Consider the following 24817-nt stretch of genomic DNA (forward strand, 5'->3'; position numbering starts at 1 on the left):
ATTGGTTGTTCAACTCTGTGTGTGCCCTGTGATTGGCTGGCAACCAGTTAAGGGTCTACCCTGCCTAATGCCCGGAGACAGATGACATACTGTAGGTTTCCGCTCAGCCACAACCCTCAGGAGGATGAGAGGTTAAAGATAATAATAATAATAATAAAAATGATAATGGATTTCATTCTTCTATTTTCTTAATCACGTGTCCCCATGATGGTCGTGGGCGTGCTGGAATCTATCTCAGCTGTCTTTGGGCAGTAGTACATCCTGAACTGATTGCCAGCCAATCACTGGGCACAGAAAGAACACAACAATTCACACCTACTGTAAGGACCAATTAGAGAGTCCAATTTAGCTACCATTGGTGTTTTGGGAACGAAGGAAGAAAACCAGAGCGCCCAAAGAAAACCCACACAGGCATGGGAAGAACATACAAACTCAACATAGAAAGACACACACACACACACACACACACAAACACACCATTCACCACCCCAAGTACTTATTATCTCATGAGCATGTTTGAAATGTCTGCTCTTGCTTTAAATTGAGGCCATAGGGTTTCCGCATGAGAAGAGATTTAAAAAATGTGCAATGGGCCAATGAAACTCCAATTTGCTTTAATAGGTTCATTGGGTGTGACAAATAGGTAATGACACTCTGTGTATTGTACAGTACAGCTTAATCCGAGTATGCAGAAATGCCCTCTCTCAAAATATAAAGTACACAAGATGTAGGTTTAATTACACGAATTAAATGCAAATAATTTTAAATGCAAGAACATCATCCCAGACAGCAGTGTTGAACTATTTTGAAGCTGTCCACACCCATTTTGTTCACACACAAATGCAGTGATGCCATGAAACTCCTGCCAACTATGATTCTTTAACGCATACATCCCTGTCTAATGCGGTTGTTGTCACGGTAACAGGAGAGCTTTAACTGACTGGTTTAAGTTATATTACTGAGTTGGTGTAGGCACTATTGATCTACACCGTGAGACCCTGGGGTGACACTAAAATATGGATTAGCATGTCAAGAGAGAACACTAGACCATTTCACACTCCGCCCACCACAATTTTCCCAATAGCGGTTTATACTATACACGCCTGTCAACAGCAGTGTAAGAGCACATACACACCATTTCATTGCACTTTTTTTGATTTCGAGTAGCAAATCACACATATTTCATATGGCACAGTAGTTCAGTGAGGGTCCTAGTAACACCAAACCTCCAGAAAAAAGGTTAAAGTATGTTATTTTTATGGTTCTCAAAAGGTTATTTGTAAGTAATGTCAAGAGAATATTCCCGCTGGATTATGCTGAAACATTTATGAAACATTATGCTTCATTAAACTAGACACATATGTGCATATGTGCATGTACTATATATATATACGTAGTATATGCACATATACTCTAAGTGGCAGAGATGGTTGCAACAGTTGTATTTCCTGTATAATTCATATTTCATAGAAACAATATTAACGTTATTTTTTACTTGTATGTATGCATAGAACATCTATCAATTCATTTTCTATATCCGCTTATCCTCACAAGGGTTGCTGGCTTGCTGTGGCCTATCTCAACTGACCGAGGCAGTAGGCGGGGGACACCCTGAACTGGTTGCCAGCTAATCGTTGGGGCACACAGAAACAAACAACCATTAATGCACCCAGTCACACCTAAGGATAATTTAGTGTGTCTAATACACCTGCGATGCATGTTTTTGGAGTGTGGGAGGAAGCCAGGATGCCCAGAGAAATACCACATGGGCTCGGGGAGAACATACAAACTCCATACAGGAAGGCCGGAGCCAGATGGATTCGAACTTGAGTCTCTCAACTGTGAAGCAAATGTGCTGTATAGAATATATTAAACTTGACTTACCATTTTAAGTAAACAAGTTTAATTCCCTCACCAGATTTTTTTTCACCTACTTCAAGATAAGCTCAAACCATATAGTGTAGTCAAAATACTTTTACTCCAGTTAGTTGAGTTCCCCGTGCAGAAAGGCCTACATGATCTGCAAATGGTAGGTTATAGCGCCCCCCCGTTTCATCCTGTGGTGACATTTTATGGGGTGTTTACCTGGTGTTCTCCTTGCCAAATCAAACCTCTCTGCAGCCCCGCTGTTGATTTAGATGGTGATAATAGTGATGATGTTGATGAATTATAACGAATTAAAAATTAAGTGCTTTGAGCCAGTGATTAAGGATATGAAGAAACTGAAATGATGATGATGATGATGATGATAATGACGCTAACGAGCATGACGACGAAGTCCTCCTCTGAACCAGGCTCTCCTGACTGCAACGAAGCATGCCAGCATCCGCAGCGCTTGTAAAAGGCGCTTTGTGCATCCCTAATCCGCTGTGATGTCACCGCTTCGTAGGAGGGGCTCCACTCATTGCTGTAGCCCGACAACTTGTCGTCTGGTGGGACGAACCGAACCACACAGCAAGCCGACCGAGCGAGCAGGCATCGAAGGGGGAGATGGCAGTGATGTATTCGGTCGGAGCCGTTCCTCTCCTCCACTGACACGCAGGTAACAAACGATGATGATCTTGTCTTGCGTCTTTGAATGTTGATATAAGGCCTTCTTTTTACGACACCTGCCCGGATGTAATCGTCTGGGGGCGCATCGAGACAGGTGACAGATATTCCTCTATTGCATAATATTTGAATACACCGTTTCACCCAGATGCATCGGGAACTCCTCCAATGTTATTTTGCGGTGTTTCTCATTGCACAACATCATTATGTTTGGGAGACGCTGTTGTTTTTTTTTTTTTAATGTAATTCCCCGCTGCTCCTTTATTCTCATCGTGCTGCCAAATAAATGGCTTAGTTGAGCCCTGCTAACGTAAAAGAATCTTCAATGCAATGAATGAGGGGGGGATTGATGCCCTCGACTGTTTGACATATTCCATTTCATGTGTTTCGTGGATTTTGGCCAGTATGTGTCGTTGTTACGCAAACACGGTGCACGAAACATGACTACTGTGTGCGTGAGTGATAGAGGAGAAGGAGTGATGTGCTTAATTATTCAAAGGTAAAAAATAAGAAAAAAAATCCACATTTAGGTGAGCATAGGCCCAATTAATACTCCACATACATACTGTATATACTGTAGATACATACTGTATCTACAGTATATACTACATACTGTATCTATCTATCTATCTATCTATCTATCTATCTATCTATCTATCTATCTATCTATCTATCTATATATATATATATATATATATATATATATATATATATATATATATATATATATATATATATATATATATATATATATATATATATATATAAAATTAAAAAATAGTCTCGTATTTTAGAGCACCTACATCATTAATAAGGAAAGATGGTTAGCTATTGGACAGCACTGTATGTTTGTGGATTGCAATTCTGTCTGATAATTCTCAGTGTGGAATTTGCTTTTTCTCTCACTGCTTGTGTGGGCACTCAGGCTTCGATGTTTCAAAAATAGACGTGTTAAGTTCAATCATAATCACTTATTTTAAGGACATAAAATGGATCCATAGAGGAAATTTCAAAATTACATACAAGCTGTGAGATACCAAGAAGAGGAATTCATGAAATTACACCCTTCATCCCCTGTCAGTGAGGACATGAACTCAAATTGTATCTTGTGTTGCTTGTCAAAGGTTTCGTATTTGCATACCTAACGGGTTGTTTTCCTAACTCACACTATGGGTAGCAGTAAGTTTTGAACAGATTGGGTTACTTTTACCCAAGGTTGGGTTAATTATTTATACGCAGCAGATTAGGTTGAAGATTGTATTTCAGATTGGATTTCGGTGGACCGAGGAGCTGAAAATGCTAGCCATTTTGGACACAGTTGAGAGATCGTGGATGATGTGGATGAGTGGATTGCTTTGTTGGTAACATTATCGACCCTGAACATGGGATCGTGGGTGAAAATCTTCCTGGGCATCCAGTTGAATACCCGAATGGATTAATTATCGATTTTCCATAACATTCGGTCTATTTCTGCGCTTTTCAATTGCCAAACTGGCAGAATTTGTATTTTTGGGATCTGGGTTTCACACAAAAGCTAATAATGTCCAAATCGACAATCAATCAACACCAACATTTATATGGCCATTTCTACTTATGTCTCTTTCAACCTCTAAAATTATCACAATGATTAGCTTGTCCACAGCTCACATATGAGAGAAAGGTGGAAACGATCAGTTTACATACAGTTTCTCTCATCTTGGATTCTTTGAAAAGTCCCAAATATACGAACACAATACATTCTGAGAAGCTTCTTGTCAGATGAATTGTTCATAAATTGTTATGTATTAAATTGAACTCTAAATGAGTTAGCTTGATTGAGTTTACACGACATATCAGAAAATAATGCAATCTGGGCGGCCGCACTCAATTGGAGTTACGGTGCGCCGAATGTTTCAAAGTTCATCCATCCATCCATCTATTCATCCATCCATCGTCTGCACCACATATCCTCACTCGGGTTGTGTGCAAGCAGAATTTTTCGAAGACCAACTTGAAATGTTGCCAAGCCAACCTCTGAGCGGTCTCTCACAGCTTCCCTATCCGTCAGTGATGCACTCTCAGTGGCCGCATTCGCAAGTGCACGCTGCACCAGCCTACGGCCTACTTAACTTCCGGGATGAAGCTTAACTGCTATCACGGCGCAGAATTTCATCTCTTGCCAGGCATAAGCTAATTTCAACCAACAAACCTCAGTATTAGCTGCCGAAAGCTAGCCGCTGTCCCAACAGAGACAGTCGTGGAAACCACTTAGCTGTGGAGGTTAGATGCTAGGAACAGGCTCCTAAAAAAATCGTTAGCTTTGTTAAATGTATGAAAGAAGAGGCCAGTCACCACCAAAATTCATATGTGCATCTATACACTTTTAAAATAATTATAAAACACTTACAAAAATATAAAAATTATCAGCATAATACTTTCAAGATTTTGAACGTGTTAATGGCTTTTCCTCATAAGAACTCATATTTAATGTCAATTAAAAATACAGCATTGTACCAATCTCTTTTATATTTTCACAGGTTGAGGTGGTCATTTCTAAGAATGTGTGTATAGGTTTTGGTGACGGATTGTCACTGGTTTCAGGTACTAGATGATAATGGAAGGTGAAAATGCAAGCCAGGAAACAATAAACAGCACTGACTTGGCTCCTTTTGGGTCGAGCGCTGGGTTAGCCACATCATTCAATTTGGCTTAATTGTAACCCAGCAATTAAAATATATCATTTAAAGACACAACCAAATGACACAATTCTTTCACATCAATTCTTTCAAAATTGTTTTACAATGGAAAATTACCAGCTCAATCGTGACTCTGAGTAAAAGCAGTACAAAAAATGGATCTCAAAATGGTCATGGTTGCATCCACCTATCCATTTTCAATACTGCTTCTCAAGTTTGGGTATTAAATCTGTACCCCAGTCTGGTTAGCAGTCAGTCACAAAACATCGATTGAGCCAATCATTCACACTCACATTCATAAAGTCATTGAGGAATTGAACCCCAGCTGCTTGCAAGGAAAGTCAAAATAAGTGAATTACCGCTCTTTCAAATACAAACATAAAAGGAGACCCATTTTGTGTTCTGATAAAAATAAAAGTAAGCTACTTTTTTTGTAGCTTGGAGTAAAAACAAGTACAAAACATAAGACCAAAAAACACATTCACACTTAACTATGGAATGACCTTTTTTTTTTATTGATTTTGACAATCAACATTTCTTTTTTTTTCATAAATACGAATTGAAATTTTAGTCAACTCTTTCACCATAGATCAGGGGTTTCAAACTCATAGTAATAGATAGATAGATAGATAGATAGATAGATAGATAGATAGATAGATAGATAGATAGATAGATAGATAGATAGATAGATAGATAGATAGATAGATAGATAGATAGATAGATAGATAGATAGATAGATAGATAGATAGATAGATACTGTAATTACTTTTTTGTCCGCTGCATATCCCAATATAACATTTTGCATTATATATAACAAGGTAATAGCGTGCATGAAATGAATGGAAATGTTCAATAATCTGATATCCATTTGCTCATAAAATACATATTTTGTATAGAACACATATTAAGATGAACTAAAACTAAATGGATGAATAAATAAAATACAAAAATGAAATAATTGAATAATTTGTGCCTATTTCATTTGATGTTTTTAGTTAAAAATATGAATATCCTTGATGTTTTTTGGACAATCCTTTGTGCCATTCTGAAGTATTATGGTCATTTTTAGTGCAGGATCAGGAAACTGATGTTCACCAGAGTTCTATATGATGAAAACATAATAACCTAGGTACTAATTCCAATTTGTTTTGAACCAAAGAGAAAAAAGACATACTGTATATAAATCTTAAGAAAGTGACATATTGTACTATGACATCTTGCGAGATTAAAACACCATGACATATGTCGTCCCGTCCCTAGACGATGAGATCTTTTTATTTTATTATTTTCTGTCTTGAGGGGGGGAGTCGATGTGTCTTAACCCATTTAAGCACAATTTTTTATTTTTCCTGAACATGAAAACATACAAATGATATGCCATTGGTAACTCTTTGAAATGATCAACAACTTCAAAAAAAAAAAAAAAAGTAGTTGATTAAAAGGTGTGTTCTATGGCCGGTCATAACAATGTAATTACTCATTGTGAAAACACACCAAAGTGCAAATGCATATATGCATTTGTCATGCATATAAATGTTTATGCGTGATAATTTTCTGTAGCCTGCACAATTAAAATAAAAAAAATAAAATACATTTAAAAAAAACGGGAAGATCAACAGTATCCTGGGCATTATTAAATGCTACAACACAAATCTCATCTCGTTCTTGTGATCTCAATATTGTGAGACATCTCGTTTCATGGAATTTGTGTCTTGTCCCATTGCTAGTAAATATTAATTTACACACAAGTTGTGGATTTGCTCTTCTCTCAAATTCATGTGGCTTTCATCTCATCATTCCAATGGAATATTCTCCCAAAAGTCTTAGAATTATTTATTGATATATATTTTGTTTTTGCAAAACTATGACAGCGACGGTTTATGTTTTCTCTATTTGTGGATAACTTCACCATTGTTTCCTCAGTTCCTAGGGCACTGGGGTTGGCTTTGTAATTTTTCCTAGACTAATATACATATGTCTTTAATGCCTTTTTTGGAGAGTACTTTAGCTTTTTGAGATCTTTTTAATTTTGGCAGATCCTATTTAAGTACAGTAATTGATTGAAGGTACAGTATTTAGGTTTGGGTGTGCTCAGTAAAGATGAACTCAGCTTTCCCTAAATTGTGTTTAGCTAGTTAACTCTTTCAGTGCCAAGGACAAGAATTTTCGACATGTAACATACTCAGGTTGTGTGCCAGTAACAAGAATTCTCTCTCTTTTTTTTTTTTAATGAATGGATAGATGACACTCGTGGCCAGCGCTCATCTTAATATTAAGCCAATCCAGCAGTGGTGTAATGTAGTTATTTCCATATGCAAACTGTTATTCTGACATCATTTGTTCATGGTTAATTGAAGGGAAGGTCTGCTGAAATGTTTCAGATGCTACTGAAAAAATATTAGTGTCAAAGTCACTGTTGTGCAGAAAACACATCTTTTCACAAAAAGCACATTTTCTCTTATTCCAAAATAGCTTGGTGTCACTCAAATGACCTGTTTTCAAACAGTGATTATTTAAGAACGGAACGGTAAAATATGACTTTCTTTTTCTAGATAAAGAATGGAATCCAATCTTTCATATGGTACCACTAATGTCAATACATAGACATATAATGAAATATTGTTTTGGCCTTGAAATATGCGTCAAAATGCTCAAAATTAACTGGCAGTCTAGGGGTTGACTTTTCAGGTAACGTGAAAGAGTTAACTCATGATTGAACGGAATAAATAAATCGCCTTTTGAAAACTACACTCTATGTCTAATCATCGGATCATCTTTTATATCCACAATAGTTTGATGATTTTGAACATTAAAGTGAAGAAACAATGCAAAAATATAAATTGAGGACATCCAATACTTTATCATGCCACTATATGCAATATATGCAGTTTGTGTTAAAATTATGCCCTCATTCAACAAGTGAAAATGTATTTATTAATTGTAGATTACAAATTCTCAATTAGTGTATGCATTTTGTTCCTTATAATATAAACCAGCATAATTCCCTACAATCTATTTTTAATTTTTAAAAAAACATTTATTTTGCTCTCTCATTAAATCTTTGAGAGTTGCATTGTATTTTGTTAATGAAGTAAAGACTTTCTGAAAACAACAATTACAAAGAGTTCAACTTCTCCCATGTCACCAAACACAGATTGACTTCACTTTTCCTTTGGTAGACAAGCACTAAATATTTGACTTATTTCACAATTCCGTAACCGACTGAGAAGGAATCAAATGAAAGCCTATTAGTGTTTGAAAAAGTATATATTATCTTGTTATTAACACATTATACAATATCCTCAAGGCCTTTATATGCCCAAGTAGCACATGCGCCGTTGTCAGTGGGTGTTTGTCAGGAGTGGATTAGTGAGTTAATGGTTTAGCAAATCCCTAACCCTGCAGCTTTCACTGCACCCTGACAGATGGAAGTGTAGCACTGTGCTCAAGGCCCTGCAGATACTGTATGAGGTCGACTCTGCCGGGCCATCTGCGGCTGGGCCAAGCACTCCTTGCTGAGCCTCCCTCCAACGTGCCTGGCATCTACCACGCAAATTCTGTGCCGAGAGGATCATCCGGCAGCCTACTGGTCCACCCCAGCAGTCTGGGTTTGCGCTCAGATTACGAGATCAACTTTGGGGATCATATTAACCTTAGCCCTGTGTTTGTTGTGTCCTTTTTCCATACGTATTTCATTACTGAACCCTCCACCTCACCTTATGGTGATGGGCCAGACAGCGATCAGTTGTCATTGTCCTGTTAGTTCAGTGAGTTAATAATTGAAAGCCTTCCTTTGTTACCCCCACAATTCTATGCTTCCAATTTTGTGGCACATTGCATGCTACATCAGTAATCTTCCTTATTGCAATTCTCAAAACCTTGCACAAACATGGTCACAGGTTTCCCTATATTGTAGAATATATATATATATATATATATATATATATATATATATATATATATATATATTATATATGTATACAGTATATAAAACAACAACATATATTTAAGCCCTATACCATGCTGTGATGTGCTGTATCATTTCTGGGGCTTCTTTGCATCTTGGATTCCGTTTGGTCTGATAGACACTGGCTCTATTGATCTTGTGTTTAAGGCCTATTCTAGTACTGCCATGATTAGCGTGTCTGCCCTGTCTTTCAATTCAGCGTTTCTAGCTACTGTCTGAGTAATTCACCAAGCAGGTCGTACATGGGGGCCCTCATCTTGATGTATTCTCTCTCTCGCTCTTGCTGTTTCATATATATATCTTGTTTGTTTGTTTATTTTCTCTGGATACTCCGGTTTCCTCCATCATTCCCAAAAACATCCATGGTTGGCATATTGGACACTCCAAATTGACCTCAGATGTGTATGTTTGTTAGTTTGTGGAATCGGTCGTCTCTATGTGCTTTACGATTATCTGGCATCCAGTCCAGAGTGTTCCCGGCCTGCTGCCAGACAGATGGGATAGGCACCAGCAAGCCATCGATCCTAAGTGATGACCGATGGTTAAGAAAATGTATGTATGTATGTATGTATGTATGTATGTATGTATGTATGTATGTATGTATGTATGTATGTATGTATGTATGTATGTATGTATGTATGTGTGGATGGATGGATGGATGGATGGATGGATGGATGGATGGATGGATGATTGTCACAATCCTGTCTCTCATGGAATGTGTCATACGATTTTCATGCAATCATCATCAATTTCACAGTTACACAATAGGAGATGACACTGAAGGGCACTTTCAGACAGACCAACATCGTAAGCCTCTCTAGAGTTGAATAGTTTAAACAATGAGTAAAACTGTCAACTTTCATAACCAAGTTAGTTTTGTCTGCCCATTTTGTCCTTTTCTGGTTTTGCCGAATCAAACTGTGTACTCTTTCAGCACGATGCACGGCAAGGGCCATCACAAGAAATAACTGATGATGATGATATGATGATAGCCACATCATATTAAATCAGCATCATGACTGGCCTTCTAACTCCCAGGACCCTTATTAGGCTGATTACCGGCTTATCCATCACACTGTATCCGTTTTTGAACATCATGAGCAAAATGTCTCTTTCTGTCTTTCGACCCTGACCCCTCTTTGGTTCGTCTCAGCTAGTGGCTGTGTGAAAAAGGTTGAAATTGCACTGAGGAACCATACCCAGTGGATTTCTATATCTTATAAGTACACCTTTGATGATATAAAATGTCAGTAGCGGCATAACTTCTTACTAGACTACTAATCTTTTGGCTGTTACTGCTGTTTTCAGTACACTAACACATTGATTAGCGTTGCCTCCTTATTTGAATTAGGCTGTCTTGGCCTGGCCCAGCCCTTGTGCATGGTTGAATGAGTTATATTTGCGTCAATAACCAAATTTAAAATCGAGCAAGTAGTAACTAGTGATTGAACTAGTCCTTGAAAAAGCTACATCATAGTAAGCTACTGGTTTGTACATCTGCCTCACAAGGAAGGGATCTTAGCTTAGCACATTGTCTGTGGAGTTTGCAAAACTTCCTTCAGATAACAATAGAGTAGCTATATTTAAGGAATACTCTGTTACCCACTTAAAATAGTCAAATGTGTGTATAGAACGTAATACAAATGTTATCCCGTACTGACATGGAAATGTCTGTCAGAGTGTAATGCATTTTTTTTTTTCAACTCTTACAGTATATCTTAATCTTTGTTCAGCCAGCCAATTCTCAAGTTTTCCATGGATTTCTCTGATAATCTGTTTATATTTTCTTCTGTCTCTGTGTCTAAAGGTTTCCCATGTAGGCGAAAGGACTATGTTTTAAAAATTGGAGTCCAATTATCCCGGTAAAATGAGTCAGAAATACCCAGAAGAGGAGAGTGAGGACGTGGACGAGGAAAACCCTCTCGCCTCGGTTTCTCAGAGGACTCGGCAGAATGAGGCGGTTGGAGAACCTGTTGTACGTCGACCCTGGAGGCCATGTCAGATGCTTAGCCCTGATGGAGAGATGAATCCACATCATCATCACCACCACCACCATCAACCTTCTTATCACCACCATCCACCTGCAGGCCGTGGCGGTCCACAACGGCAACGGCGGCGTCCATCATCACTACAAGGACAAACCCAAAGTCAGGCTAACTTCTCTGGCTTTACCCCAGAGACTGTTCCCTCCCATGAAAGTCAAAACGCTGATCCACGTCCCGTACAGCAGCTTCGGCCTGCTGTCACCCGTTACCGCCGTCGTGGTGACCCAAATCCAAGGCTCAAAGGTCAAAGACAGAAACCACTAATAAAGGAGATGCATGAATCCCTGACTGTTTCAGACCACCGGGAAGGTCAAACAGAAATGACAGTGCGGCAAAACATGACAGATGGTCTTTCTAAAGAACAACTGCAGGATGGAGAATCTCCCCACCAGACTCCTGTTACTGCGGTCACTTCAACTCACCGCTCTCCTGGACCCGTACGTCTCGATTTCCAACCAGACCTTGGAGAACGTTCTGCAGTCTTTGACAACGAAGTTAAGGAGAATGACGAACCGGAAGTCGCAGAGAATGGAACAGAGCAGCACTCAAGCGCAGATCTCTCTTGCTGCACCTATGACAATATGCAGGCAGTTCAAGATGGAAGAGAGCTATGTGCAGACAAAGGGGTGGAAAATCAGGAGGAAGGGATGATTGGCGGCGTTGTAGATGTTGAAGCTCAGGGGAGTGAAATCACCGATCTTTGCTCTGACACAGAGAGCGCTGCCTCACTTAGTAACGATGGACCTCTCCATAGCCCACCACCACTTCAGTCCCCAACGCCACCATCGTCCCCTGATGCACCACTTTTCCCACAGCTGGACCACTTTAGTGAGGAAGCCAGTCCAAGCCCTCTGCCTGACAATGACATGCTGCCTGAAGATGAGGATGAGTGCTCAGAATCACCATTGGAATACTACCCCAAAACCTATGCAGACTTTTATACGGAGTCCCACCAAAAATCTTACGTGGAGCCGGTTGATAATTCGGAGACAAGATCCCATCCCAAATCTTTTCCAGAACCCCTGAAAACCTCCTTTTCCGAAGCACTCAGAGAACCTCTCATTCAGTCCCGTCAGAAGTCTGAGCCATATGAGGCCCAGCAGGGGTCCAACCGCGAGCCATTTACCAGCCATCGACAGGAGAATGTCCAAAAGGCCTCCCCTATCAGGGGCCCCAATCATGCACCAAGGCGAGGCAAAGACCGAGGTTCCCATCCCTCTCAAGTGGACAGCTCTGTCGGCTGCCGGCTGCACCACTATGACGGTCAATCTGATGGCGAGGGAGGCAGTGCTACTCAAAGCCCTATTCAGAAAACCTTTAAGCAAGCTGACATGCAGATAAAACATCCATCATCTGCTCTGAGCTGCTCAAGAGAGGCCAGGGATGAGGTTGGTCTCACAGCTGAAGAAGTCACAAAGGTCCCAGGAGATGCCATCAGTCTAGTAATAAAAGACATTAGGGAGGCCATTGAGGAGGTTAAAACCAAGACGATACGGTCCCCCTACACACCTGACCAGCCCGTGGAACCCATTTGGGTAATGAGACAGGAGATCAGCCCAACAGAGGAAAACGAACCACTACTGATGTCAGGCCATGTAAGTAAACCCTCATTTTCACTTTATCTGTTTTAATGAGACATTTGCCTCAGGTTGCCCTTACACATACTGTACAATATATTGCCTTGAAGACCCCTAACTGATGCTGTATGTTTGAATGCGATCTTCTTTTTCTAGGTGTCTGCCCTTTGTTTACTCTTCTCCCTCGATCAGCCCAAACCTCTGTTAACCCTAAACATTAAATCCAAGCCTTAAAATAAGTGGTTTTGGTTGAACATGAATTGAAGTGAGTGGATCTACTTCCCCTTCTTTTCTTGGTATTGGGAGTGGATACAACATATTCCATAGATATGAAGTTTTAGACACCAACAAATGTGTCCATGCTAACCGGTGGCTAGCAATCAAACGGTGTCCTTAAAGTCACTTAAAGAAGATGCTTCAACAAGTAAATAAGATATCTGACTGCTGCTATGAGGTCAATAACTTCCTGTTGTTTTGTTCTTCTTCTTGTTGAGCATGCTTTGTGACTGACTGGCCCCTACTTCTTAAAATTTTAACATCCCAAAGCAAGTCATTGTACATTAGATTGTTTGTAATGATAATTTGTAATATCAGATAATACAGCCATTAGGCTTTTGGGGAAGTTCACAACTTGTTTTCCTTTCTTTTGGGATACTCCACGTGCCAAAATTGATGAAATCACAAATAACATGAGCCATTGCCCTTTGGCCACTAGCTGGTAGTGTAAAAAACAACAAGTGGAGGCATTCTTTGAACACGGGTGTTTTATGTTTAAGTGCAGTCGAAGTACTCCTGCGGTATGTCACGTCCCCTTTGATAAAATAATTGAATATTACTTCGTTTTTGTCACAGTTGTAACTGGAAATGATCGCAAACCTCTGAAATCCTTAGTTTTATGGGGTAAGTCCTTCACCCCGGCAGCCTTTGCAACATTACGTGTGTCTGCAAAAAAGTGCAAACATCGTTTTGGATATTTTTAGGAGACTTATTTTTGAAGTTTTTAGAACTAGCCGACTTTTTTTCCTCGCTTTAATCTTGTTGCCACATCACACTTAGGTTTCCGACACAAGACATAGGTAAGCTTATTGGTACTTCCACCTCAACCACCTCGCTAGTGACAAACTTTGTGTGGCAAAACACGTTGCAGTTTCAAAATTTGGGATTCTGGGTGGAACCAGTTGAAAGCAAAGAACAACTCTAAGCAACAAAAACCAGCAAGCAAGTAGGAGGTATTTCCTACTTTTTTTTTTTTTTTTTTTTTAATTTCACAATGTTCTCTTCTTGTAGTCAGTGTCCAGGTCTCCATCCCAGCATGCCTCATTGTCAGATCAGGAGTCTGGCAGTCTGCCGAATGTCGATTCCAGCAGAGCAGGCCATTCGCAACAATATCGCGAGCATCAGCCCCAAGGCCGCCAGTCACATCAGAGGGATGCAGCCACACAACCGCACCCATATGGGCAGCCTAATCAACCACAGCAGCATCACCAACAGAATCAACCTCAGCAACCACGACAGCAGGCTCAGCAGCCGCCTGTCCAGGAGGTGATGTCATTAAACCATTAAAATATAAGAACCCTCTTACAACAACCAATATATTTCAGTTATTATAAGGTGCTTGTGTTTTTATTTTTTTGTCTTCGTACAGATTCGACGATCTCTTCCTCAATTTCCCACATTTGTGGATGGTGAGTAGACATTGATATATATATATATATATATATATATATATATATATATATATATATATATATATATATATATATATATATATATATATATATATATATATATATATATATATATATAAATATGAGGAAGGCGCTTCTCTGCTCTATTTCTAGACGCTTTTTGACCCAGAACAGAATCCCATGAAATTCATAAACATAACAGGGGCACAATATTTGTGTTTTTCTGTTGCAAAATGCCCATTGGGATCTTTTTTCCATTTAGTGTCATGTATATATGTGTTTCCGTGCCCTGTGAATGCATTTCATTTGTGTAGTCCCAGGACCATGTGACCCCGATGACCTTATTGATGGCATCATCTTTGCCGCAACCTATCTGGGTTGCACACACCTGCTGTCAGAGAGGACACCCACAAAGAGTGCCCGTATGCAACAGGCACAGGAAGCCATGAACAGAGTGCGGGTAAGGATAGCGAGTTTTGAGATGATTTGTGCTTTTTGACAATGGGACACTGAGGCTATGCAGCAGCACACCCCTTCCTCTATAAACTACAGTTATTGCATTTAAAAGGATGTTTAGCTATTACGTTATGAGCGAAGTTCAAGCTCAAGCTGTTTTTCATCCAGTTTTGTTCCTGTTGTTTTCAACAAAAGTGTGGCTTATTCACGTCACATTCTGGTCAAAGTTTAGCTTCGTAACTCACCAAAATCATGTGTGATTTTTTTTCTTTTTTTTTCTTAATGAGCTCCAGGTTGAATTGTTCATGTTCATGTTTAAAATCAAGTCAACACAAATTGCTCAGGCATGCACATCCATTACGCCAAAAAGCAACATGGAGGCATCCTGTTTACTATATATATATATATATATATATATATATATATATATATATATATATATATATATATATATATATATATATATATATAATTTAAGGGCCAATCTTATTCAAACAATGAAGGGATGAAAATAAGAAGAAGGAAACAATGAGTTAAAGTGAACGCATGACTGAGAGCTCTAGAACATTGCCTCAATGAAGTCCTTTGAAACTGCCCAGTAAATTAAGAATGATTCACTGCACAGTCCAGGGATGGGCAAATTAAACAATGGGAGGGGGGGTTATACATTATTTTTTCATTACTACTGGGGACTTTCAGACCACATATCATCAAGAAAAAAAAACAGACCTGACAGGAATATATGACTTAAATTATATGTTATATATTTCTAGCCCCCATTTTTTTGCCTTTTATGAAAAAATTCACCACATCCAAGAAAAAACAACCAATTAGAGAAAAAGGGTGTGACTGATGAGACAAAGTGTCAATCATTTGTCACTTGGGGTGGACACACCCCGTGGCTTAGCAAAAATATGAAACTTCAAACCGATAACAAACCGATAAACCATTGTTGTCTGATTTTTGCTTTATACGAATGCAGGCAGCTCAAAAGCAGGCAAAGAACAGGAAAAAGGTAAGTTGTCTCACTTTTTTTTGCAGGGGGGTTGGGGATAAAAGTCATTGTTGTGTGATGCATATTTGCTCATATAACCTATTCAGAATTTACAGATGTCTCTTCATTTTAAGGTTGCAATTGATTATTGATATTGTTTCTTCTCTTATGTGTGCTTGCCTGTGTTGATCTTTCTGTAGAGTCCTGACAGTGAGACTCCATGTACTGCAGAGGTGGATCTTTTCATGTCCACACAAAGAATCAAAGTCCTCAATGCAGATACTCAGGTAGAGAGACATTGGCCTAGAGAGAAACTCACACTAAAAGCAAACGTGTTCATGTAGTTATGTACAATGTTATAATGTTGTGTTGTTGTTAATCACATGTTTGCTCCTTCTACTTTGCAACTTTTAATAACATGTTCTGAACACCAACATGTCCTTTTTTTGTGGGACACCAGGAGTCTTTAATGGATCTGCCACTGCGGACCATCTCCTACATAGCCGACATTGGCAACATGGTGGTCCTGATGGCCCGGGGGAAGATGGTCCGCTCCCGCAGCGCGCAGGAAAACTTGGAGCACACAGCTGAGCAAACTACCATGTCCAATGATGACAGACGGCTCTACAGGATGATTTGTCACGTCTTTGAGTCTGAAGATGTGAGTCATTGCTTGTTCTCGTGCCATCCTCCCATGAGTTCTCCTGGATACAAATTTGGATTTCGGACTAACATTGCCTAGTCTTAGCAAATTCTGGGGACTGAGACAATCTCCAGAGAAGTTCACCTCTCCATATCTTGACTGTAAATATACCGTATTTCTCAGAGTACAAGTTGACCTCGCTTATGTCGACCCCCCATTCCCCTAATTTATTTTAGATAATTATTACAAAAACGCGATCTACCCCTGACTTCAGTGGTTACGTAGATCATGGCTGTCCAATCAAAATACATGTTGTGTGTTATTAAAATTATGGTAATTTTAGAGGCATTTCTTCATCGTCTAACAAATAACATAGTTTGCGGTTATGGGGGGAGGGGGTGGGCAGAAACGAGACAAGTGCGAGGCAATGTACACGTGCTCGTAGACACAAATGCTGAAGCTAATGTTGCAACAATAGAATATTTTGAAGTTTCAATGCTTTATTTTTTTGACAAAGATAAATATTAAGTTGTCTGACACACCTAAAAGTCAGCATGACTATCTGACACACCAAATAGCTCCTCCCATTTAACTCCTGGATGTCCTCTCCTTCCTCCACATCAATTGTTCATACATCCTCCTTACTCTTCCACCATCTTTGGACCATCCAATTTGTTTGAAGTGGATGTCTTCGGAAATTATTTGTTGATCATCTTATTTGGGATGTTCTTTACCCAAGTGACAACTGTTGTGAGATGAGAGCATGAAAGGTTCCCTTTCACTGTTTCTTCACCTACATGCTGACATCCATGCCGGCTTGTTCAAGCATACATCCAGGGGGTGAAGGAAACAAGTCAATCCATCTTTTCTTTTTGATAATGTGTCAAAATCCGCAAAAAAAACATGATCAACACAGCCTCGTTGTTGCCATCAAAGAGGCAAATAGGTGGGGCTTGACAAAAGTGCATTTTTGCGATGTTCTGTGCAATCAATCTAAAACAAATGCTTACTATATTGAATTAGAGGTTTATATGATCATTTTAAGCCTTGTAAAAGACATAATATTACTTAATTTCACATTCGAATTAATGTTATTCAAAAAGATATGTGGGAAAAAAATTGGTCTGTTTCAAATTATGCACTGATAAGTCAACCCCCCTAATATGGGAGTTGAAAATGAGGGGAAAACAACTCAATGTACTCAGAGAAATACGGTAGGTGTGCCACTATTTGGTCATTTAAAAATTCTATTGTTTTCCAAGTCAAGTTTTATTTCTAAAGCACATTTAAAAAGACCATGGCCAACGAAGTTGCTATCCCCAACTTAGCTGAATGGAGAGGTGGAATGAACCTGTACAGAGCAATATGGTACAAAAGCACTTCTCAGTTTTAGTCTCTCGCATACCAGGAATTTCTCTAGCATACCAGAAATATGAGCTCACATTGTCCTCCCTTTTGTTAAAAAAATAAATTAATAAAATATCACAGCAAGGTGAGTTTCAACCCAAATCCCTAAACTGTGAGGGAGACACATTAACCACTGCACCATGGAGTTGTAGACATGCGATATGATGCGTTCAAATGCATTTAGACAACTCAAACTCAGAGTGTAGCGTGTGTATTTATTATGTTTTCAAATGCATTTAGACAACTCAAACTCAGAGGGTAGCGTGTGTATTTATTATGTTTCATTGATGATAATTAGATGATATGGATGATAATTGTTTAATTAACCTAATGATCAGCTATTACCCACTGCCTAATTTACCGTCAGTCAACAGTCAAATAACGGGAGTATCAGCACATACATTTATTCAATTTAAAGCATTGCATTAGGCTTAAGTACAAAAACATATTGCTGGCATCAAATATTGGTGAATTTGTTAGTTTTTCAAAAATCTATTCCAGCCCGCATCAGCCTACTTGTTATTTTTACAATTTTTGACCTAATCTAAATTATTGAAAGTGGCTCTGTTTCTTTCACAATGCAATGTGAAAAAACATGGCCAACGAAAGTGCCCCCCTCCTCTCCCGAACTAATGAAGAGGTGGCAATGATACTCACCTTTACTATTGGTATCATCGGGTATTGGAATCATCAGGCCTGATGATTCCAATACTGACCTGACTCATCATTTTTGATGTCTGTTGAAAAGTGACCATTTTGGTGATACAGCAACACACAGACAAGTAAACTCCTCAAAACGAGTTTAACGTTATTCTATTGCCTGGGTCTGCGATGCTAAAATTTTGCATAGTTAATAAGGGACAGTATTTTCTTCTGCCTCTTTTTTTGTGTGTGTGTGTATGTATATATATATATATATATATATATATATATATATATATATATATATATATATATATATATATATATATATATATATATATATATATATATATATATATATATATATATATATATATATATATATATATATATATATATATTTAGCTATAGCGCCATTGTTGACCTCTAGGTGGAAGCACACTCTTTCATTTGATACTGTAAATTTAACTAAAGAGGCAGAATGAAAACAGGAAGTACAGTAATTTAGCAAAGCCCAGTTTTTTATTGAAGATGATTGAATATCTGTTCTCTTCATTTCTACTTTTTTGTTTACGTCGACAGAAAATGACAATAACTGTATAGAGAGGATGAGCGGCTATAGAAAATGTATGGATGGATATACAGTAATATACACCTTTTTGCATGATTTTTGATGTATCTTTGAGATAAATGTAATAGTTCGGAAATACAGTAACTGCATTAACTCCAAACGTATTGTGTGGTATACCAGACAATATTTTGTGTTATACATAATCCTTGCTGTCAATCTCAGTATATTAAAAATATAGATATGAATATGTTTAGAAGTATGTTCCAAGACTTTAAAAACAGAAAGGTTGTTAATGACATAAAAAGAAAGATGAGTTTATTTATATTGTATAATTCTATAATGTTCTATATTGAGTTTTCCCCCGTATGATAAAAATGTCTCCTTTTCAGGCCCAGCTTATTGCTCAGTCCATTGGACAGTCCTTCAGTGTTGCCTACCAGGAGTTCCTCAGGGCCAACGGCATCGACCCCGAGGATCTGAGTCAGAGGGAATACAGCGATTTACTGAACACTCAGGACATGTACAACGATGACCTCATCCACTTCTCAAAGTCTGAGAACTGTAGAGATGTAAGTAGACCAGCAGGTGGCAGCAGAGTACCGGTGCTTGATGCTATCCTTGCTGCTTCAACCGTCATTAACTCCACACAGCCTTTTTAAATAATCAATCATTATCCACAAATTATAGTAACTGTCCATTGCTTTGTAATGGGCAAGGAGCCATGTTTATAGATAGATAATAGATAGATAAGATAACAATAAAACAACGTGATTGCTCCCAGCTATACATGTAAAAAAAAAAAAAAAAAAAGAAATCTGACTAAACAACTAGTCGCGTATATTTGCCCCCAGGTTTACATTGAGAAGCAGAAGGGGGAGATTCTGGGTGTGGTGATAGTGGAATCGGGCTGGGGGTCCATCCTCCCCACCGTCATCATTGCCAGTATGATGCACGCCGGCCCTGCGGAAAAGTCGGGTCGACTCAACATTGGCGACCAGATCATGACCATCAATGGCACCAGTTTAGTAGGATTGCCGCTCAGTACCTGCCAGAGCATCATCAAGGTACGCCGGAACAATTTCGAGGTCTCGGACTCTTTGAAAGCCCCCTTTTCCATGAGATGATTGAATTCAATCTTCCTTCAGGGGCTCAAATCTCAGTGCAGGATCAAGATGAACATTGTCCGGTGTCCGCCCGTTACCATGGTGCTCATTCGCAGGCCTGACCTCAGATATCAACTGGGATTTAGTGTTCAGAATGGCATTGTGAGTATTTTGTAAGTTTTTGTTTATTGTGTGAAAAGAATTGTCTTGTAGATACCTTAGTTCGCTATCATGTTATCAGACTTCCAAATCCAAATGGGAGTCACGCGTGTACCAGTCACAAGTAGGTCTCAATTCTAAACCTTCAAAGTTCCAAATTATTCTAGCAAAAATTCTGATCATTAACATTATAGTTGCAATAAATTAATTACCGGCTTAGAAAAGAAAACTTATGTGACACACCAACTTCAAAATAAACACACCAAATAAAACTACATGGATGTCAACGCAATGGCCAACTTATTTTGAAGTTGGTCTTTGCAGCGGTGGTTGCTATCGCTAGCTTTACTCCTCCTCGCGACTCTGTTTTTATTGCTGTCATATTTAGAAAATCATATTCAATTGCTGACGAAGAACACTAAGAAACCGCTAGTCATTGTATGATACGGCACAAGTCTCCAGCCTTTGTGCTAGCCGCTAATTAGGTGTTGCATTTAAAAGCAGTCTGATATCTCAAACTCATGCAGATATTTTTCGAGATTTAGAATAAATGGCCCATCTTTTCACTTATGTTTACAATACTGTATCAAATAGATAAGCTTGCATCTTCCATTCTAGTGGTTTGCCAATGAATCAAATTAAAAATGGAGTAGGACACATTTCTGCTATCAAATATCTAATATTTCATTTGTATGTTTGTGTGATGTGGTTGTGCAGATTTGCAGCCTGATGAGGGGTGGCATTGCAGAGAGGGGCGGGGTACGTGTTGGCCACCGCATCATTGAAATCAACAGTCAGAGTGTTGTGGCGACGCCTCATGAGAGGATTGTTCAGATCCTGTCAAACGCCATGGGAGAGGTTCGTTTCTTAGACTGGTTCAAAAATTGAAATGTATACATTATTATGTCATTTCTATGAACACATACAGCAGAAAAATACTTTCGATAAGACACATTCCTATTTAATTTCTGTATTCAAAGCATTGTTGCAATGAGATTGAATGAGATAAATAAAACACGTACTGTAATCCCCCAAATATAAGATGTACCCGTGTATAAGATGCACCCTTAATTTTGGGATCAAATGCTAGTATTTTCCATGTTACTGTATAAAAGATGCACCAACTATTCAACAATATCAAAACTATCACAAAACAGAATGAATCTCATCTTCTTAAACCCTTCATATTTTCTAGTGTTCATATCCGTAAATCATATATTTGCACGTAAAGTTAAGGGTGTTTCAGATTTCCCCCACTGCGAGCGGAAGGGGAATGCTCCAAGCTGTTGTTTTTCCTTCTCTTCGCGAGGCGGCTCGAGTTCATTTTACCGTAAATACCCAAAGTTTCACCATGTTTCACCACCAAGGTTATTATTGTGTGTATAAGCCAAAAGACCGCAATAATAAACAAGTCAAATGGAATACCTTTCCGTGTTCTCTAACTGGAGCACTCTTAATTGAATAAACAGGAGACATCATAACTTTTATGGTAAGGATGGACTCGGACGTTGGTTCAGTCTGCTTGCTTCTTCTAATGAAAATAATGCCGTAGCAATCACAGCCAACACGAGCTGCTGTTAGCTGGACTTGCTGCTAGCAGCCACCTGACATCCGCCCTGTAGCTCATCCCGTTGCGGTGTTTATTGGAAGCAATATTACGGCCGATATAAAAAAAAAAAAAATGCATGTCTGCGTGTCAAAACAGCTTATGTGGCTGACAGATCAATCTTCCTCGAATGGTGTCGGGAAAAAAAAAAAAAAAAACTTTTTTATGTTACCGTTTATAGGATGCGCCCATACTTTTGGCTTCTTACATTTAAGGAATTAGGGTACCGTATTTTCCGCACTATACGGCACACTTAAAAAGTCTTATTTTTTTAAAAAGCTGATGGTGCGCCTTATAATCAGGTGCGCCTCATATATGAATCAATATTGAGATTGGGATTCGTAGATGTGGAATGAACTGATAAAGTAAGCTTTACCTGTTTCCTTTGTGTGTTTACAGTTGAACAAGGTTGCTCATATTGACATTGAGTTATTATGCTGTTGAGAGTTTAGTTATTATTTGAGTTATTATTGTTATTACCTTTGAGTATTACTATATTGTGATTGAAAACATTTTAAAATGTCATTGATTGAGGGTGCACCTTGTAGTGCGGAAAATACGGTAAATTGTCTTAACACACATATAACATTGTCCTGCCACAAATCGTTGCCTTTCTCAATTCCAGATCCACATGAAGACGATGCCTGCAGCCATGTATCGCCTGCTTACGGCACAGGAGCAACCTGTCTACATCTGAGCACACCATCATGGCTTCTTTTTTTTTTTTTCTGTTTGTTCATCCAGCTTTCCCTCCTATAAGTAGCTTCCACCTCTTAGCAACCTGTTTGACATCACGCTAATTGCCTTAATCTGTACAGTGCACAACAACATAGACATCAACAGCGGAAGATGTTTTATTTATTTATTTATTTTTCATTTGAGCTACGTGCTCCTGTGATGTGGTACAGTATGTTGGACCAAAGAAAAATCGACGGTCTTATTGTGCATATATAGACGGCAAACAGAGTATATGTTATTTTTGGTTGAATAGCTGTAATATCTGAATGTACACGACATAACGTTGGACCTTATTATTGTCAGGGCAACCCAAATGTTTAACAAGTGAAGCAAAGCATGTTCATTTCTGCTAAATAAACTAAAGGCAATCACCAAACATCACCTGGTTTTGCAGTTGATATACAAATGGATGCCGTCACTTTTTTTTTCATTACAATTTCCATCCAGATTGACTCATAATTTATATGAAAGATTCCGATTCATGCTACTTACAGTATAAATTACGCCTTTAATAAACATTCCAAATTCCACCAGTTACAAAACTGAAACACTGTCAAATACATTTAACATAAAAAAATATTTATTTGAAATCCCCAGAGTGGACAACAAACTAAAATAAAGAAAAACAAACGCGTGACAAACACTAACGAATCACCATGATTGTCTTTACCATATACCATTGATTGATTTGACATGAGAGAATATACTTTATAAAAATCTATATAATTGTCTGTGGTTGCAAGAAGCTTGAAAAAAAATAAAAATAAACGCTGTTACCGGACATCCAACGCAAATGTTACGTTGACCTGGATGGTTGAATCAGCATTTCAGCATACACTGGCACACATTTCGTAAAGAAAAAAAAAATAAAAATAGAAGAAAAACATTTCAGTGTTTTTTTTTGTCATCTTTTGCGTTTAACTGTGACCTATAAATATGCATTTGATATTCTGTACCATATCTTTAGTTTAAAAAATATTTGATGAAGGGACACGAGATTCCACAGCAACTGAAACAGGTCGAAAAATAAACCTACTCACATTTTCTCTTTTAAGACCTTTTTTGAGCTTTTCATGTTCAGTCCATTATCCGCAATCACTATGATTTATAATGTTTTCTAAATCGTTTTAAGACAAGGCACTTGAACATGTGCTAATTTGCCAGTACACAGTGTTTTTCAGTGTCAAGTTGGGGCGAGGTACACGAGCAATAATCACCACTGACCTTATTTTCATGTTCTAACACTACTATTCATGGTAGAATTGAAAGAGACAAACAATACATGGATGATTAAAATGGCTAGTTTCACTGATTTTCATATAATGTATATGTTTAAAAAAAACAAAACAAAAAAAACCCGCACAAATACAGTAGAGAAAAGGCATCGGCTCACTAGTTGAGGAAGTTGACCAGGTGGTGGCGTGTGCGTCATCTGGTTCAATTCATTTACAAAAACAGATGCTTGACAACTGTTTATATGAGAATGCTAAAATAATATATATACACATACAGCAGAGACGTGAATTATAAGGACAGATGTGTGTGTGTGTGTGTGTGTGTGTGCAGGTCACCTGGTTGATCAATATACACTAAGGTAAATGTGCCAGAATCTGACATGCCCCAGGAAGTGCAAGCCACAAAATGACAGAGAGGTTTTTGAGGTGAAGCAGTGTCGGTCGGTCGGTCGCTTTTTATTTGGCGAGCCCAGCGCATTTTGTAAGACAGACGACAAAGGATGTGTGGACTGAAGATGACTTTTTTTTGGGAACTACAACTCCGTGTCCTTGTATTTCTGAGGGTTGTAGTAGCCTCTTTTGTTGTGGTCGGCCAGCTGCCTGCGGTACTCGGCCTCGTCGTCTTCTTGAGTTCTGCTTTCGCCGTACTGCTGCCTGGATGGGGTCTGCGGCTCCGGATTGGAGCTGGAACTGACCGGCGCACAAACACGCACAGTGAGTTACGGAAGCTCTTCGGCTTTGTCGGACACGCGGAGGCTACT

General features: G+C 38.7%; 2 protein-coding genes across 7 annotated transcripts in view; one reads left to right on the plus strand and one right to left on the minus strand.

The window, feature by feature from the left end:
* Positions 1 to 2307: 2307 nt before the first annotated feature.
* Positions 2308 to 23707, plus strand: apba1b (amyloid beta precursor protein binding family A member 1b). The gene is made up of 13 exons (XM_088434339.1): positions 2308 to 2542; positions 11000 to 12832; positions 14102 to 14356; positions 14460 to 14499; positions 14817 to 14962; positions 15941 to 15973; positions 16153 to 16239; positions 16413 to 16613; positions 19605 to 19784; positions 20067 to 20279; positions 20361 to 20480; positions 21195 to 21335; positions 22709 to 23707. The coding sequence occupies exons 2-13, from the start codon at positions 11060 to 11062 to the stop codon at positions 22778 to 22780; spliced, it is 3261 nt and encodes a 1086-aa protein (XP_088290465.1). The 5' UTR covers positions 2308 to 2542; positions 11000 to 11059; the 3' UTR covers positions 22781 to 23707.
* tjp2a (tight junction protein 2a (zona occludens 2)) overlaps positions 22932 to 24817 on the minus strand; it is a 43426-nt gene continuing 41540 nt past the window's right edge. For all 6 annotated transcript variants that reach the window (XM_088434335.1, XM_088434336.1, XM_088434333.1 and 3 more), the window contains one exon: positions 22932 to 24746. In XM_088434335.1, the coding sequence (XP_088290461.1) occupies positions 24590 to 24746 (157 nt within the window). In that variant the 3' untranslated portion in view covers positions 22932 to 24589. The remainder of the gene's footprint in view (positions 24747 to 24817) is intronic.

The sequence above is a fragment of the Hippichthys cyanospilos genome, chromosome 15 (genome assembly GCF_059441005.1).
Source record: "Hippichthys cyanospilos isolate Australia breed blue-spotted pipefish chromosome 15, RoL_Hcya_1.0, whole genome shotgun sequence".
Taxonomy (NCBI): domain Eukaryota; kingdom Metazoa; phylum Chordata; class Actinopteri; order Syngnathiformes; family Syngnathidae; genus Hippichthys; species Hippichthys cyanospilos.